Source organism: Podarcis raffonei, chromosome 8 (assembly GCF_027172205.1).
Source record: "Podarcis raffonei isolate rPodRaf1 chromosome 8, rPodRaf1.pri, whole genome shotgun sequence".
Classification (NCBI taxonomy): Eukaryota; Metazoa; Chordata; class Lepidosauria; order Squamata; family Lacertidae; genus Podarcis; species Podarcis raffonei.
In genome coordinates this window covers 26,969,629-26,987,600 of record NC_070609.1, presented here as the reverse complement: position 1 = coordinate 26,987,600, position 17,972 = coordinate 26,969,629, and the positions used below count along the sequence as shown (strand labels likewise).

The 17,972-nt window shown below is 42.2% G+C and overlaps 1 protein-coding gene across 1 annotated transcript in view; it reads right to left on the bottom strand.

Moving 5' to 3' along the window:
* CRYBG2 (crystallin beta-gamma domain containing 2) overlaps positions 1–17,972 on the bottom strand; it is a 62,865-nt gene that overhangs the window by 909 nt on the left and 43,984 nt on the right. Inside the window, exons 5-21 of the mRNA XM_053398698.1 lie at positions 16,588–16,635; positions 16,335–16,453; positions 15,220–15,376; positions 14,125–14,264; positions 11,702–11,828; positions 10,941–10,976; positions 9,871–10,007; positions 8,896–9,022; positions 7,147–7,289; positions 6,074–6,200; positions 5,214–5,246; positions 4,713–4,825; positions 4,048–4,177; positions 3,068–3,207; positions 2,266–2,389; positions 1,098–1,256; positions 387–546 (exon numbers count right to left, since the gene is read on the bottom strand). Of these exons, the coding sequence (XP_053254673.1) occupies positions 387–546; positions 1,098–1,256; positions 2,266–2,389; positions 3,068–3,207; positions 4,048–4,177; positions 4,713–4,825; positions 5,214–5,246; positions 6,074–6,200; positions 7,147–7,289; positions 8,896–9,022; positions 9,871–10,007; positions 10,941–10,976; positions 11,702–11,828; positions 14,125–14,264; positions 15,220–15,376; positions 16,335–16,453; positions 16,588–16,635 (2,020 nt within the window). The remainder of the gene's footprint in view (positions 1–386; positions 547–1,097; positions 1,257–2,265; positions 2,390–3,067; positions 3,208–4,047; positions 4,178–4,712; positions 4,826–5,213; positions 5,247–6,073; positions 6,201–7,146; positions 7,290–8,895; positions 9,023–9,870; positions 10,008–10,940; positions 10,977–11,701; positions 11,829–14,124; positions 14,265–15,219; positions 15,377–16,334; positions 16,454–16,587; positions 16,636–17,972) is intronic.

Here is a 17,972-nt window from a genome sequence, read left to right as displayed (position 1 = left end):
GTATGCTGTGCATAAACATTCCAAGTGACTTTTATCACCAGATCTTCACCTTGATATAAGCTCAGAGAACAGAAAGCGAGTTCCATTAGGTTAGGCTGAAGGAATTGGATTGTAAGCATTACATCTAGAAAAGATAATGCATGAGAAGTGCTTTTGATGTTTGAGAGTGCTATACACATGTTAAGATTAAATAGTGGTCCGGAAAGATTGAACAGGAATTTCCAGGAATGGTGGGTGACATGGGGAAAAGGTGAAAGGAAACTGAGAACGAAGCATTTCTAGCTATATTTCATCCCTTCTACAGCCATATTACTTGCTTCTGGTCTCAAGGACTCCCTCATGAGCCTAAATCTGAGTCTCAACAACAACAATAGCCAATGCCTTACCTTTCACATCCAGGACCTTGTTTTCAAACATCTGGCTGCAGATTCGCCCAAAAGAATCGATTTGCCAGGTCTGCCGGGGCAGTCGGCTCTCAGACCACAACACCACCTTGGATCCCTTTGCAGCTGGACCAATCACCTGCAGGCTCATGTTGGGCGCAACCTGAAAGTCAAGAGAGGCCAATTCAGTGTGGTACGAAAGTGTGTTGCATACAGTGAACATCTAAAGCTGAAGTTGACTTTTACTGAGTCAAGCTATTGGTCTATCCTGCCCAGTACTGCCTACTCAGACTGGCAGTGGCCTTTTGAGATCTTTCTCATTACCTGATACCCAATATCCTGTTATCTGGAGATACCTGGGATTGAACCTGGGACTTTCTGTATACAAGACATGAGCGCCGTCACTGAGCCATGGCACCTAAATACAGACTTTTCTTCTATACCAGCCCAGCATATACCCTTGTAGGTGACATTTTATATGTGAAGCAGCCATCTCATCCATCTGTTTAACTATTTATTATATTAATGATTAACTGATTTGGATATTAGTTTTGCCTGGCTTACCCAAATGCTATGTGGACAATAGAGGGAGCGGAACTATTTAAACTTGAGGGTATCGTATGGGGTCTTCTTGAAGCAGGCCTGGATTATCCATGCACCCCAGCTGCTTCTGTCCCTGTAAACCACACAAGAGGAAGAGAAAGAAGCCCTCACCTGGTTCTTCATAAGCCCCTCTTCATAGTACCAGATGGAGCTGCTCTTGCCATTGAGCTCTGAGACCAGAACTCGCCCAGCTTTCATGTCTTCAACGTCATCTGGGACAGACAGGAAGGACTTCAACTCTTCGTTTTTTATCTGGAAGTAGATGCGTCTCTGGGGAGAGGGAGGGGAGAGGCAGACAGAAAAGACAATCACTGTGCATTCATCTAAGCTGCTCAGCAAGTTCCATGCTGTGGAGCAATCTGACCACCGTGTCCGTTCTCAGAGTCATGCATGTATGCAGGGTGGATAAAAATCAATTATTATTATTATTATTTTAAAAAAATTAAAAATTGGAATTTTTTATTTAAATCAGATTTTTAAAAAATTTAATCGGATTTTTTAAATAAAATGCTTTTGGAGGAAAATCTTTCTAAAGGTAGTTTTCTATTTAAGTTACATTATAGTCCAAAGGTTATTCATCAGGAAATAAGGATTTGTTTGAAGTTTCTCATGTGTGCTAAAACTCAGTCTAAGTTTTTTTTTAATCATTTAACCACATTGGTTAACAAACATGGATGCATATGCTATAAAGTTATTGTTTTAGTTAAATAAATTGTTTAAATTGCTATTGAGGAAATGATTATTTTTCTCCTTCCAATAAAGTACAGCAGAAAAGTTGTCCAAATATAAATAATAATTTCATTATTATCCGTCTATGTATTTCTGATAGTATAACCAAACCTGTAATTTTTGATATAACTGTAAAAACTACTCTGAAAATTTATTATTCCAAAAATGAAACCTTCATCAGGTTGTAAATATTAAGAGGATGCCATCAAGGTTGAACATTTCTGTAAAAAATGATTTAAATCAAGTCTTACTGACTAGTGATTTAAATTGTGATTTAAATCACGATTTAAGCCAATTTGATCTAAATCATATCCACCCTGCATGTATGCCTCAGTGGGCAGCAGGTATGGTGGAATAGCCAGCATTCTGACATCTACCTGCTCCCCAGATTTATAATGGCCCACTTGAACATTTAAGCAGCTTGGCAAAGGACAGAGAGATAGGGCAAATGTGCCACATACATCTGGTTAAACTGCTTTTAAACTGCTCCTTAACCAGTAATCCTTTGCATGTAACCCCTCCCCAGTAGACCAGAGCACTGGGCACTCACCTGCCGGATGGGGTAAAGGGAGCCGATGTGCTGAAGTCCACTGTATGTCAGCCAGTTGGTGATCTCCATACAGTCCAGAAGCCACTGGCGGCCTCGGAAGTCGCTGTGTTCACACAGCACCCAACTGTATGTGGGAATTGACAGAGCAACAAACAATGGGAGAAAAAGCATTAGCAGCACAGATCACTTTGACCCTTCATCAATTGGGAAATGGTAATCAAAAAAAAGGAGCATGGGACCTGCTTGCTGCTGACACTACAGTCCTGGCTAGTGTTCATGATGGCCACATATGGTCTCCTAGACACCTCCAGTTGTTGCTAGACATTTCAAAGACTTTGGGACGCAAACCCATAGACGCGAAATTTGCACAAGCTAATTTATTTGAATAGGTGTAAATTTAGAATTAGAATGTGTCAGAAGGCAAGCCATCTACTTTCTCATCCAAATCAACGCAGATAAAATTCTGCATTTAATTTGCACACCACCGCAAATCATTTAATTCCCCAGGGGCAGCGATGTTTTTGCCATACAATTCCCTCTGAGAGTGATGGAACATCAAGTCCCGTAACTCCCAGGGGAATGGCTAGTCTACTCTATTCCTAGTGTGTGGTGGCAAGAAGTCTCCAGTTCTCCAGGCTGTGGCTGGCTGGAGGACTTTGGGGAAATGCAGCTTTAAAATCAGCAGAGAAACAGGAAGGGGCAGACTCAGTTCTGCCCCATGTGGAATGGGTTTGTCCATCGCTACCTAGCCCTAACAATGGCCCAGGTCGTTATGTGTGATAGCAGGTCATCCTTTACTTACATTCCACCCTTTACCCTCACAGAGAGAACATGGTTGTTGAATCCCTCAGCCTGAAGGCTGCGCACTTCACTGTTCAGCTCGATCTCCTTCCCTTCAAAACACTCCAGTCCATGTAGGAAGATGGAGGGCTCTGAGAAGAACTAAGAAAAAAAAAGGAAAACAGAGTTGAAGGGCAGGGATGAAACTGTGCTTGAGGAACAAGAAGAAGGCTAAACACATGGAAACTTTAAGGTTGGGGTGGCAGGTCTCTGAGCATTCAGGCTGTGTGAAACTCTCAAGTTTTGACAAGGAACTCACTTTGGTTGGTCAAATGAAACATACCTCAAATAATGACTAATCATCAGCATATTGCTGATAATGTACTGCAAAACTCTAGATGACCCCCCACAGTGGTTTCATGTAGATATTAAACAACATATAGGGGATAAAATTGAAGCCTGAGGAACTCCACATTGAAGGCTCCATGGTGCCAAGGAGCACTCCCCAAGTATCACCCTCTGGAAACGACCATCCAAGAAGGAGTAGTGCCATCCACTCCTAACTTGGACAGTCACTCCAGAAGGATGCATATCTAGCAGTACTGTATATACTAAATTTGTGAAACCTAACTTTTTCTTCAGATTTTGCATCAATGTTTCAAATGAGGTCAGGTTTCTTGTTGCCTGTTCTAATATCCTTTTTTGTTTGATTGCTAAATTGATACCATAACAACCCAGAGACGTCGGAATCTTGTAGCTGCTGCATCCATCCAAACTTCTTTGGCAATGAATTGGCCCTTAGTGTGGAAATGCACTGTCCTATCTAAATTCTTGTATATCTAATCCTTTCTAACCACCATTTAATTTAGGGTACAATTTCCATATCTTGCGGCATAGAGTTCCATAAGTTAACTATGCGTTGTGTGAAAGAAGCACTTTCTTTTGCCTGTCATTTACCTACTGCCAACCAGTATTAGAGCCAAGAAGATGTTTCCAACTTACAATGGGGACTTTCTTCAGTGAGCGGATGGACGTGGTGAAGAGGCAGCCCATGGAGGTCAGTGTTGGATACTCGCCTTCAGAGAGAATGTGTTGCTCTCCATCAAACTGGGGGCAGTCATAGAGAATCCAGCTGAAATGAGACAGAGACGTGATTGACTCCATCGCTCAAGTGGCAGCAATTTCATGTTCAGGGTTGTAGATTTGGTTCGAAATCTTTCTCCACTCAGGTGTTTCAAAATCCAAAAGTAAGACAGTTGCTCCAGCATGACCTTTCATGCCTAGCATTATTTGTTCAGGTGAACAAAGAATCAAGGATAGCCTCAGTAGCCAACATGAAACCTTCCCAATAGCTCCAGCCAGCATGGGCAATGGTCAAGGAAGAAGGGAGCTGTAGACCAGGAATGGGGGAAGTCTGGCCCTCCAGATGTTGCTGAACTACAATTCCCATCATCCCCAGCTATTGGCTAGGTGTGCTGAGGCTGATGGGAGCTGTAGTTCAGCAACATCTGGAGGGCCAAAGGTTCCCCCACTCCTACTGGTCCAGCAACATCTGGAGAGGGCATCATGCTGGCAGTCCCTGCCCTAAATCTTTAGAGCCAACATGATGAGTTCTTCACATCATACCATTTATATTCAGCTGCTGTACTGAGGAAGCATCACTTTACCTGCCTCCATTGACCCTGCAGGAGCGTGGGATGAAATTCTCTGGAAGTGAGGCTTGGTCTTCCTTGAAAGAGACGTAATTCCCTAAGAAGTCTGGATCTGAGAAGAGTTGGATCTGGGGAGTCAAGAAAATGTCAGATATGAACAAAATGAGGAAATAATGAACATGGAGGAATCAGACCTGCGGCAGACGGAAATATCTGTATCCTGCCAATGTGTTTCCTGACAGTCATTTCTTCTCCCCAAAGAAACACTGAGAGCTGTAGTTCTGGAAGGGGGGGATAGAAAAATATTTTAACTGAAAAATATTTGCACCCTCACCAAACTACGATTCCCAGGATTCTTTGGTGGAAGTCACAACAGACTGGTAAAAAAAAATTAGGAAGTATGGGATAACCAAATTTTGTGTGAATCAGCAGCCCGTCTGGTAGTACCCATGTAGCAGCAGTGTGATGGGCATAAGAACCACCCTCATGCTTTGCTTCTGAAGTCCACCTGCTCACCTGAGAAATGAAGTGTAGACTGTGTTCCCCAACCTAGGAGAGAGAGAGAGAAGAAAAAGAAGTGGTAAACAATATAATCTTTAGGCAAGCCTAGAAAGATAAGAATTATGTGCTTGACTGGACGGTCCTTGAGATCATTTATTCAATCCAAGAGGGAAGGATCCAGAAAAATGCATCCCTCTGGTTAAACAAACCAAATTTTGATGTCTATGATATGAGAATAAAAAATTGTAGAGTTGGAAGGTACACCAAGGGCCAACCCCCTGCAACAAAGGAACCACAGTTTAAGAATCCCTGGCAGATGGCCATCCAACCTCTGTTTAAAAACCTCCAATGAAGTCCATCATCTTCTGATATAAGCACTAAGTTCCCATTTGCAGCCATCCCAACTTCCTTCTATATCTTCACAAGAGCCATGTTGAGGTGGGTGAGGCTGGGAGCTGGTGACTGGCCCAAGGCAGGGAGTGAAACCAACAATGGGTTTCAAGAGCCCATATTCTGAATATTTTCTTTTTGTTTAACAGGGTTGGCAAAATGTTTGTATTTTGCTGAGAGTTGTGAAACTCCCAAGGCTTAGAGGATTATTATTTTCTGCAATCAACAAAAGCTTATGCTATAATAAAGTTGTTAGTCGTTAAGACAAGACATATTTTGTGGTGGTAAATTTCATGTGTTGCTTTTGAGGGGAGGCAGGCCCTGTTCTGAGAATTGCCCCCAAACATCTTAATCTGGCCCTGCACAAAAACCTATTTGGAAACACAAAACGGAAGGATACGCAAAGCTCTTTCTTGGAGACAGGTGGGATTGGGAACATGGTTTCTGAACTGGGGGCACATGAATGCAGAGTTCTTTATTCTCACCTGTAGGATAGGTTGCACTGAGGAGATCTGGCAGCTGCTTGCACCCCAGTCTTCACAGTTGCGGTACACTCCTTTCTCCAGGATATACTGCTCCCCTGAGAAATTCTTATCTTCATAGGCCACCCACCTGGCCGCAAAAATGGAAATGGATTATCTAAACCTCCATATTCACGATCTGTCACCCAGAGCACTTGCAGCTCAATGTGTGTGTTTTGCTGACACATCTATTATGTGAAATTTTGACCTACAGTTCTTAATGAGCATAAACACTGCTCTGCTTCTTTCTCCCTCTAGCCTTTGGTGCAACTGTGTTGCAATAATCACCACTCATCCTCGTTAAGTCTGGATACTGCCTCCTCCATTCCCTATCAAACTGTTTCAAACAGCAGATTTTGGATATGTACGTACTCTGCCTGCATTTGAAACATATTCTACTGCTCAAATAATTCTGGGCTCTTTAGTTTACCCCTCACAGAGTTACAATTCCCTACAACCCTTAGCAAACTATAATGCCCAGAATTCTTTGAGGGAAAGAATGTGCTTGGAAGGTAAAGTGTGTACACAGATTTGGGCTTTCCCCGACACCTATCCTTTTGCTTGCTTTTTAGTATCCAGACTGAGGAATAGTTTTGATCATCTCAAAAAGCTCATGTACTTCTCAGAGACTTCTTATTTGGATCAAACAAAGGAGGTCTTATGTTACTCTTCCTTTCCCCCCTCCTTTGTAATTTTTATTATTTTCATTAAACAGTGCAAACAACAAATGTAACCACACAAAGTTATTTCATTTACAAACTTGTAAAACAACAACAATTTCATTATTTGCACCCCACTCATCTGACTGGGTCACCCCAGCCACTCTAGGCAGTTTCCAACATATATAAAAACATAATAAAACATGAAACAATTAAAAAACCTTCCCTATACAGAATCAAACCACAGTGCAGAAGCTTGTGGAGATTTATGTTGTCACAGGGATCATGTGCCTCATGCTTCACCCCACTTTCAGTGAAGCCCTGATGTGGCCTCCCCACATATGGGGTTGAGAAACCAGAGAACACAACGATACTCACACTCCACTTAGGACATGGATGGATTGTGTCGTGGTCCCGTAGCTGGCCAGCTCAACATCTGGCAGCGCTTCACTGAGCTCAACGCTGGGCCCGTCTTCAAAGTCCATGGCCTCAAACAGCACAAGGGCTGGGTCCAAGAAGTCCTACCGAGTGAAGAAAAATAAAATGTATCAGCACACCCAGCAGCAACCCATCTCCTTGCAGATGGATTTTCAAGAAAAAGGAGCCTTGTTTCACATCCTACAGACCTGAGATATAGAAAAGGAGGAAAGGCAGTGGGGATGGATTGAGGAGAGGAGCAAGGCTGTCTTTGCATTCTTGTTTACTACGTTTCTAGTACTGAGTTTTTAATCCATATTCACATGATATCCAAAATGTATATGCAGAAAATACTACTGTTTGATGCATTGTTTTTTGAATCAGCTTCACACTAAATGGCGTCTTTAAGCCATTCCCAATTTGTCTCTAGCCAGGTTGTGAGCATCTTTATGTATGGTGCAAACATCCCCCCCCCCCCGTCAATGGCCCTTGGTGTGTACACAAACAGAAATGAATCTGACACTAATGAAACTATGCTGATGTGAAAGGCTACAGTGTGGGGGAGGGGAAGAGCTGTGAAATACACCAGGGAGGAAACAGCTTTACAGCACTTTAAGTCAGTAATGTGAACACACTGTAAGTGATAGCAGAAGGTTTAGGGATTGTTGTGGATGTTGTGTAGGTATTATTTTGTTTTTCGTTAACTGTTTAATAACAACAATGACAACAACCAGAAAAGCAATTGCTCAGGCTGTGAAAAGGGAATGAGTTAGTAAACAGCCTGTTGACAGGAAACTGCTAATTAAAGATGCATTCGGAAACACTCTGGCATGGAGAAAAAATAACTAATTTAAAAACATGTAACACGCTTACTGCTACTGTTTTAATTGCTTTTAATTCTGAATTTTAAATTGTTGTAACATGCCCTGGGAACCGCTGGAGAAGGAGGGCAAAATCATCATCAACAACAACAAATTTGTTCTGTCTTTCTACAGAAACCATACTCAAGTGGTTGACAATTCAAAAAATAGCAGCAATGAAACTACAAATGAACAGTAAGGAAAATTACTATAATAGCAGCAGTTAATAATAATAAAATATAATAATACATGGGATACCCCCAGTGCTCCTTTCCTCAGTGCAGACACATGTGAAATAATCATGTGCAATGTACACTAGGATGATTTCTTTAGATTTCAAGGGGGCGTTGTCCTCACTTTCGTAATAAATAATTGGGAAACTACAGCCTGCATCCTGCTTTCACACTGGACAAACAAGACCTATAATTGCATTTTCAGTAGTTTCCATTGCCTGTCCCCGATACAGTCACTATTCCATGGCCACAAAGCACACTCAGTTCTTAGCCAGCAGTTTTGGAGGCTGTACCTCCCTCAAGCTCTTTTCCTAAATTTTTTTTGGTCCTTCTGCAAACTTTGAAGGTGCCCCCCAAGTCTGCTAATACCTGCCTCGTGTGTGGGTAGTGCTGGTTTGGTTACATAAGCATTAGCCGGAACACTGGAAGTCAAGGGAAAGTTAAAAGAAATAAAACAAATAATACTTCTGAACTAGTCCTGTTTCTCCCTGATACAGCTGACCTTTGACACTTCTTATTTTAGGAACTCGGCATATGCTTTAAGCCAGGAAATTTTTCTTCCTTTGTGGCAATAAATCTCCCATCCATCGCCCTGTTAAGCAGACAGGTTTTCTCACCGTCCGAATAAGCCGAAGTGACACCAGTTCTTCATTGTAGCCTCCCCACTGTGTCCAGTCATTGTACTCTCCTTCTTCCAGCAGGTACTGGTGCCCACGGAAACCTTCCTTCTCATAACCAATCCAGCTAGCAAGGTGAAACAATCCAACAGTAAGAGAGCGTGCATGTGGCACAAAAGGCAAATTACTCTCCCTTTCCTTCCAGATGTACAACCATCTTTCTTCTCCCCCATCCCCAATAATTCATGGGCTCTTTTGGTTGTCCCACTGCCCTCAGAGGCTTGGGGGCAATGGTGGCCCAGGAGAGGGCATTCTCTGTGGCAGCCCCTACGTTGTGGAGCTTCCTCTCCATCTCAGATGTCAAAAGCCAGTGTAATGAGCTGTGTCTTCAACATTTGCAGAAAGATGTGTAGTGAAGGTGCCAGGTGCAAATGTTAAAGACATACATTGTATTTTAATTGTCATAACCCGCACTAGGACCTTAGGGTGAAGGGCAGGGAAATGACAGCAACAAGCTGTACTGTTTATATTGGGGTGGGCAGAAGGTGTGGGATCAGCTGTTAGAGTCAGAGTTGTGAACACACTCTGCCTTTAAAGCACGTTTGAAACACATTCTTTCCCTCAAAGAATTCTGGGCACTGTAGTTTACCCCTCAGAGAGTTACAATTCCCAGCAACCCTTAGCAAACTACAGTGTCCAGAATGCTCTTGGATACCAGGAGATGAGGAAAGCAGGCGGGCTAAACAGGCAAGGTTGAGGATGGAGCAGGCTCCAAGGGAGAAGTGGCTGGGTTGAGGTCAATTTCCAGAACAGACAGTGAATGTTGCTCATGCTCAGACTCATTGGCCAGTTCTGCATCAAAGGCTTCCTAGACCTGGGTGATCAGGGATTGGCGTGTAGGAGTCAGCTGACAATTATTGCTGCCTAGATGGCTCCTTTGCTCTACAACACTTATTCATTCTTCCAAATGCTCACCAGCCTCCCAGGATTTTCAGAGAGCCTGCAGTAGACATCTTGGAGTCCTGGTTGTTTTCTGGCTTCTTCAGGTTGTAAATGTCTCTGCTTACTTCCCAGCTATGACCCAGAAAATGTGGCCTCTCATAGATTAGAGCCTGCAGAGGAAGAGGGAAAAAGAGAGAATGATACATGGAGAACAATGAGAGTAAAATGGTGGATACCTCCTCCTCCTGGTGTTTTTCACAAACTTTTGAACCTTTCTTGCTTTTAAAGAAAAGAGCAACCAAAATAATGAGGGCCTGGAGCAACTCACTTTTGAGGAAAGCTTACAATCTGGACTCCTTAAATGTCTAGGGTTTCTTTTTATAACAGAGCAAATTCCTAGTTCTTGTGGCTGCTGTGGTATGTTCAACAACATTCAGCTCATGTTTGGAAAAAGCTCCAGTATGGAAGAGTTCCTAAGTCCATAAGCACTGCTTTCTCTCCCCCTTCCTTTTGCATGCCACTCTATTCATCTACATTTTACTGTAGGCTGTAGCCACTTGCTATTTATTCCTTTAAAATCTATAAGCACAACCCCCAACAGCCCAAAGTAAAGGATGCCTGTTGGACATGTTTCTGCAAAAGCTATGCATTGCCATATTTTCTGCATTTTATTCTATGTGTAACATTTCAGTTTTCTGAGCTACAAAATGTGAAATGCCTGTTGTAGAGTGTGTTTTGTCAAGGACGACAGACACGTCTGCAAACTTTAAATGGCATATTTTACTCAGTTTCATCAGGCATTACAAGTAATGGCAGAAGGAAGGAGGAAAAGTGAAACAAGAAAAGAGAAACTGAACTCACAACTCAGGAAGACCACTTAAGCTTTCTTTCCCTAGGTAGATTAACTGTCTAATGACTTTTTCCACTCAGTACAGTGGATATAAATTAATAAAGACTTTAGCTTATTCCAAACAAAGATTTGCTGATGCCTCTTGATGAAATGTGCAATGCTAGAGCTAGCTTAAGTCCTCTAGCCCCCTTTTCTGCTGGGAAGTATTTTTGCCCTAGGATCAAATTCAGCAGCAATTATTTCCCCCTCTTACCTTGGGCTCGCCAGGCTTTTCCACGACAGGACAGCCCTAAAACAAGAATAAGCCAGAGTGAGAATTCTTTGAGTGGATCTGCCCACTCCGTCTTCCTTTTCATGGACCACTCTGCCATCGCAAGAACAGGATGGTGGACTAGATGTGTGTTAGATCTGATGTAGTGGGGATTTTCAAATATAAAATGTCATTCTTTCAAAAAAATATTTTCTGTCTCCATGCAGTTCAAGCCTGCCTTCTAAAGTGTAAACAGGAAACCACAAGTAAGTCGATAGCTTGGACACTCATGCCCCAACATATATTTATGATTTAGATTTATAAGCTGTCCATCACTTATGATGATCCCAGTTTATGCCAGGCTAAGGGACGAGGGTGGCGCTGTGGTCTAAACCACTGAGCGTAGGGCTTGCCGATCGGAAAGTCACTGGTTCAAATCCCCACGACGGGGTGAGCTCCCGTTGCTTGGTCCCTGCTCCTGCCAACCTAGCAGTTCGAAAGCACGTAAAAGTGCAAGTAGATAAATAGGTACTGCTCTGGCAGGAAGGTAAACAGCATTTCCGTGCGCTGCTCTGGTTCGCCAGAAGTGGCTTAGTCATGCTGGCCACATGACCCAGAAGCTGTACGCCGGCTCCCTCGGCCAATAAAGCGAGATGAGCGCAGCAACCCCAGAGTCGTCTGCAACTGGACCTAATGGTCAGGGGTCCCTTTACCTTTACCTTAAGGTTGAAAACAGGAGGAAGATGCTGCCAAACAACACTTACCATCTTAATTGGATGCATGGAGCAGATTGAGGGGTCCTTGGCTCCCCAGGCTCGCAAACTGGGATACCCACCAGGTTCTAAGACATAAGGATCATCGTCAAAGAAGGGTTTTGAGTAAACAAGCCACCTGTGGAGCATAGAGAGAACCATGAATGTCTGCTAAAACTTTGTAGTGTCATGTGCCCAATGAACTGAAAAGCACATCCTAGCGGCAGCCCTGGAAGGAGAGCTATGTCTCCAGCAGCTGAAGACAGGGACTTCTGTGCTTCTGAGACATTTTCTATATTCCAGGATGAGGTAGAGAATAGGAGGGAACTGACCTTCTCAAGCCCCTAACAGTTAACAGCACATATCGTGGGGGTTTTAAAAGCTGCCCTCAGTGTATACAGGGAAGCTCCAGCAGAGTGGAAAGGAAGGACACACTTCCCACTTCCCTCTTCTCAAGCCTCACCCAGTTAAATAGAAATACCAGCAAAACCACATGTTTGTTCTGAACTGACACTTCAGTGTGTCAGCACCAATAATTTGGAACTTCCTTTGCAGCAATTATTAGGCAGGTGCCTTCACTGTATTGTTTTCAGCACCTGCTAAAAACTTTTTGTTTAAGGGAGCCATGTAAATTTGAATTGTATTTTAATACATAATTTTATTTTTTAATGTATATTTTAAAACCGTTGATTTTATTTTGCTTTTTAAAGCCTAACTTGTTTTAAATATCTGGTTTTATCCCTACTTTTAATATATATTTTATGCAAATTGTAGTTTTATTTCATAATGCTAAAAAACATTTTTGGTTAGACAAGCCTACTCAGATGTTTAGAAAGTTGACGCGTATTTTAATCTGTTTTAACCTATTGTTATTTTAATTTTTTGAAAGTCTTAAATCATTGTTGTTCATTTTTCTTAGTGATAATTTTATTGTTGTATCTTTTTTTTTGTAAACCGCTTTGTGGTATATGCATTTTATGACATAAAGAGATAATATAAATGCTTCATAATGCTGATTTTTATTGGATTGTTTTTAGCCTAACTTCTTTCTAGCATCTGATTTTAATTTATATTTTATCTGTAATTTTACTGTATATCTTATGCCGACTGCTTGGAGCCTTTGATGCTTAAGCGGTATATGAATCGTGTTAAATAATTTCAATTTAATAAATAAAATATTCATGTTCCAAGCTGAGAGCCTGCCCCCAAACTCAGACCTCTATCACTAGGACGGCAGGTCCCACTTGTCACTTGACTAAAATACATCTATCAAATCTAACCCCAAGCTCAGTGTTGCAAGCTATTGCACATCCCTCCCATTAGGTCAAGTGTGGATTTACAAATTGCTACAAATATGTGTACAAAAGAAAGGCTGAACAAACACTTGCTAGCTGGAAAGTTATGCAAATGAAGCCATGAACCTTTAACTACCACTGAGTCATGAGAGGATTTGCACATAACAAATATGTTTATAAAAAAAAATAATTAAATGGACCTATGCCAGAGGTGCTTTTCAGGTTGGGCTGAGCTGAAATCAACTCAGGGTGTGTACTTTAAAAAGATGACTTAGTGTTGTTTTTTCTCCTGCTGAACAAGTTTAGCTCCCCCCACAGCTTTTCAATGGTTTCGACAAATGCAGTTGATCAGCAATAGAGGTGAAAAACTGATCCTAGGGAGGCAGGTTCATGATAAGATCATAAGATGAGCCCTGTTGGTTCAGACCAAAGGTTCATCTAGTCCAGCATTCTGTTCTCAGTGCCCAGCCAGATGCTTCTGGGAAGCCTGCGCCACAACACTCATCCACTGTTGTTTCCCAGGGACTGATATTCAGAGATGCATTGCCACAAGCCCTAGCTAATCATTGCTGCGTACAGCCAACTTGTAATCCCAAACATGGGCAAAAACCCCCACCAAGTTTAGGAAGAAGATTGTAATATGAAAGAAACATATGGCCACAAACGAACCATAGTTGGCTGGCTGGAGTGTGTTTGTACAAACAAACAAACAAACAAACAAACAAACAAACAAACAAACAAACTATAGTTTGCATTACTTGCAAGCCAGGCCAAAGTGTGTCCCGGTCACAATTTAGCCTTTGCACAATAATCCTCCAGCCTGTGAGCCTGTGCAAAAAAATCAGATTATTAGTCTATCTACCTCCCCAGACCATCAAATACCCATGCTGTGTTGAAAAATGAGGAAACATATAGATATGCACACACAACTCTTTCCCATAATATAATGCATTTTGTATGTATATACGCATATACACATTTTTGTGCACACTTTCCGCTAGCGTACCCATTTCTGCATTTGGTTGCGAATTAGGTAAGCTTACATTAAAATCCAAACCAAACTGATTTTCTCCTCCATCCCTAGTTCTATATCACTTCTCACATCATGAATGCTCAAAGCATTTAAAAGCTGTCACTTACAGGCCAGAGTGCACAATTATAGAAGCTGCCTGCAATGGCTCGTTGTGAATTCGTGTGTCCTCTGCGGAATCTGTGAACTTCTGTTTTCTGCCTTCTCCATTCTCCTCAGAAAACAAACTGATCTCAGGAATCCTGTAATCCTGAAACAGAGAGGATTGGCCTGTGAAAGGGGGGAAACAACTACAGAACTCTTTGTTTTCTCGCCAAACTGATTTCCAGCATCGAGAAATGTACCGCAAAGTCCAATTACTACACTGCCAGGGGACAGAGATATCTTACTTGGAAGAGTTCCAAAGGCCTGTGCTGACATTAGGGTTGCAAACATAATGGCTGAAGTCCAATGCCCAAGAGCACACAAGTAAGGACCAATGCAATCAATGTCACTCGATGCAGCAGCCCCCTGACCTCACTGGTGTCACCTTGCCCCAATCCTACCCTGATGAATGCATTGCTGCCATCGCTGGGAGGATGCCACTGCCTTCTCAACCACCCCAACTGGTCACAATGGCTAAAACTGGAAGAAAAAGCTTCTAGGCTTCTCCTTTCAGTAATGTGGGAGGGAGAGGAGAATGCAAGCTCTGGGGAGAGTCGCCCATTCATGTAATACTAACCCATGGTTTAGTGTTACATCCAAATGTGGTCACTAACAACTCAAATAAGCCCTTTGCATACATTCAATGAAAAGGGGTTGCCGTATTTCAAAAAGTAAAATTCCTGACACCCGCAAAGTTGTTGAGCTTTATTTAGGAAACAAACCACCAAAATTGTTGAGAAAAGGTCCCCAGTGCCACTGACCTGGTTGTGCTCCCCAAAATCTGCCTCCGCCCAGAGTTTATAGGCATACTGCAATCTTGCTCCCTGCCCCATTCTTGTGTTTTCCTCCCTCCCTCCCTCCCTTCCATCCATCACAATGTATAGAGCAGCCTTCCCCACATGATATTCCCACACAACATGAACAATGGCCAAGTATGATGGGAGTTGTAGTCCAACAAAATCTGGGAACCCAAGGTTGAGGAAGGCTGGTATGAGACCTGCATTTCCAAACAACAGGCTTCCGAAAGAAGTTACTCGCAAATAGAAAGGAGTCCTGCTTACCCGCACAACCCTCTTGAGTGAGCCGATATGGAATGGAGCATTCTCAGCTGCTGCCCCTTCTTTGTGGAACATTCTCCAAGGGTTGGTGATCTCCACATCCCCTTCTGCCAGCACACACTTCCGCCCATGGAATCGTGGCTTCTCGTACATTACCCAGCTGGCAAGTACATGACATTGGGTTAGTTCCAAGTAGAGTTGGTGAGTAGGGATGGATCTGTCTATTTCAGTTATCTCAGCCTCTCATTTTTCCAATCTTAATTTCAGTTCTTCACATTTCCACCGCAGTTTGCTATTTATTTTTACAATCCCCAAGGAAAGTACTTGGACATTTAAGTGCAAATTTCTCTGAATATAAACATTTTTGTTTGCAGTTTTGACTAATGTACACATTTTTGCAAGCAATGTCTCTTAAATGCATTTTTGTATGCTGTTTTCACTAACGTGGTAATTTTTATGTGCACTTTTACCTAACATATGTCTGCTTTGCAAACGCTGGTTGAAGTACCACTTCACAAAATTTGGATATGTGCAAATTTTGAGGGCTGGCTGTGTTTCGGTTCTCAAGAAGCCTTTTAAGTTGTGAACCTTCACAATCCGCATCTGCATTAGAATTGTTTTAAGGTGTTTTAAAGATGTACTTAATGTTCTTTATTGTTTTATCTCTTGTTGATGGCCGCCCTGGGCTCCTTTGGGAGGAAGGGCAAGTTAAATATTTAATATATATAAAATAAAATAATAAATGAACCCTACCTGGAAATTATGCCCCTTGACCATTTAAGATGTCAGAGGGCAAGAATAGGACCACTGGATGGAGAGCATATTTTGACTAAGCATTAGGAGAAAGGTCTTAATCTGCTTCTGATTTCACTTCTATGCGGCACTGTGTTTTCTGCCTGTACAGTAGAGATGGGGACATGGGGTCCTCCAGACATTGTTGGACTACAAATCCCATCATCCCCTTCACCGTTGGCCCTAAAACCTGGGGGTGATGGGAGTTGGGAGTCCAATGACATCTGTTGGGCCACACAGGTTCCCCATCCCTGCTCTATATGCACAGCACACACGGCCCTTCCCTGCAACACAACCCAAAGCAAATCACTCAGAGGCTTACTTACCCTCCACGGATCACTCGGATGGAGATGGTGTGGGAGAGCTCCCAAGATGTGGCATCACTAATATCACCCCATATTTCTCTCTTCTGACCCCCAAAGCCTGCCTCAGAGTACAGAGTGATCTAGTGAGAAAAGCAGAAATTGAGATTACCACCAATGCAATAACACCCAGCCCTTAACTTTGTCCCTGCAAGCATATCAGCCCCTTGCCCAGACATTTGGCAACAACAGCCCCCCCCCCTTTCACCCTCCATACCTTTCCAGGTCGCACATTAATCTTCGTCGGAAGCTTCTTTTCCTCTTGCTGCAATTTAAACATGAATGGAAAATTACATGAGAAAAGGGTGCAAAAAAGGTTACATTTCAGAAACATCTAGTTACCCCAATGCCTCTCCTGCTCTGAAACCACTATTTGCATGGGGAGGGAAAGAAAGCTCCCACCCACTCCATCAGCAACATGGAGATAATAATCCTTGCCTATCCCATACGAAATCTATCTATCTGTCTATCTATCTATCTATCTATCTATCTATCTATCTATCATCTATCATCTATCTATCTATTTATCTATCTATCGTAAGTTAGATATTGCTTGTTTGTGGAAAACACACACACACATACACAAAAAGGCCCTCTGGGGGGAATTCAGCATCATACTAAGGTGATTGTTTGGTCAGCATAAGCATTTATGTTTGCCAAACAGAGTGACCTTCCTTCTCTTCCCGCTGTGTGCTGTTCAGGAAGTTTGCCTGACCCTGCGGAGCTGATTTGGAAGGGGGCATGGGGGAAGAAAGCCCCTCCCCCCCAATGCACTAGTGGGATTTGTTGATTTGGGTCAGACTAGGGATGGGTGAATGTGCCAATTTCAGTTCTTCATTTTTCCAGTCTTAAATTCAGTTCTCCACATTTCAACATCAACTAGCGATTTGTCAAATCCCCCACAAACATGACTTTTTGAGATAAAGAAAGCGATGGTTGAATGCTGCGGAAAGTGTGGGATAACAATTGTTTGAGAGAACGTTGCCCAAACTTCCTACTAGCAAATCATAATGAACACTCAGTAAATTGTTTATTGTGTCCAACTTCTCCACAAAAGTTGTGCAAACAAATCTTAATGGAGGCTTAACAAACAGATCATTGGGAAGTAAGGGTCATGGGGAAACTCTGATTCGATCCACATTTAAATGCAAATCTACAGTCATGAATCTACAGATGAAACACAGTCATCTTTTGAAATTTTCCAAATTTTTCAATGCAATTCTGCAGCCAAGTAGTGTGTACAAAAATGCATATACTGGGTGAAAGTGTGCATAAAAATGCATATATTGAGTGACAACAGCATAGAAAATGCATTAAATTAGTGAAAGAAAGATAAAAAATGCTTTATATTAGGGGACATTGCTTTGAAAAATGGGCAAAAATGTTTACAAACCTGTGCATTAGGAGAAATTTGCACTAAAATGCTTATGAATTTTCATGAGAACTTTTCCTTAAATTGGCAAACCCATATGGAAATGCACAGAACTGAAGTTAGGAAAAATGAGAAAGTGAAATCGACAGATTTGCCCATCCCTATGGAAGCAACCAAAGTTTGAGCAAGACTGGAAATGGTTTAAACTATTTTGGAATATGATTATCAGT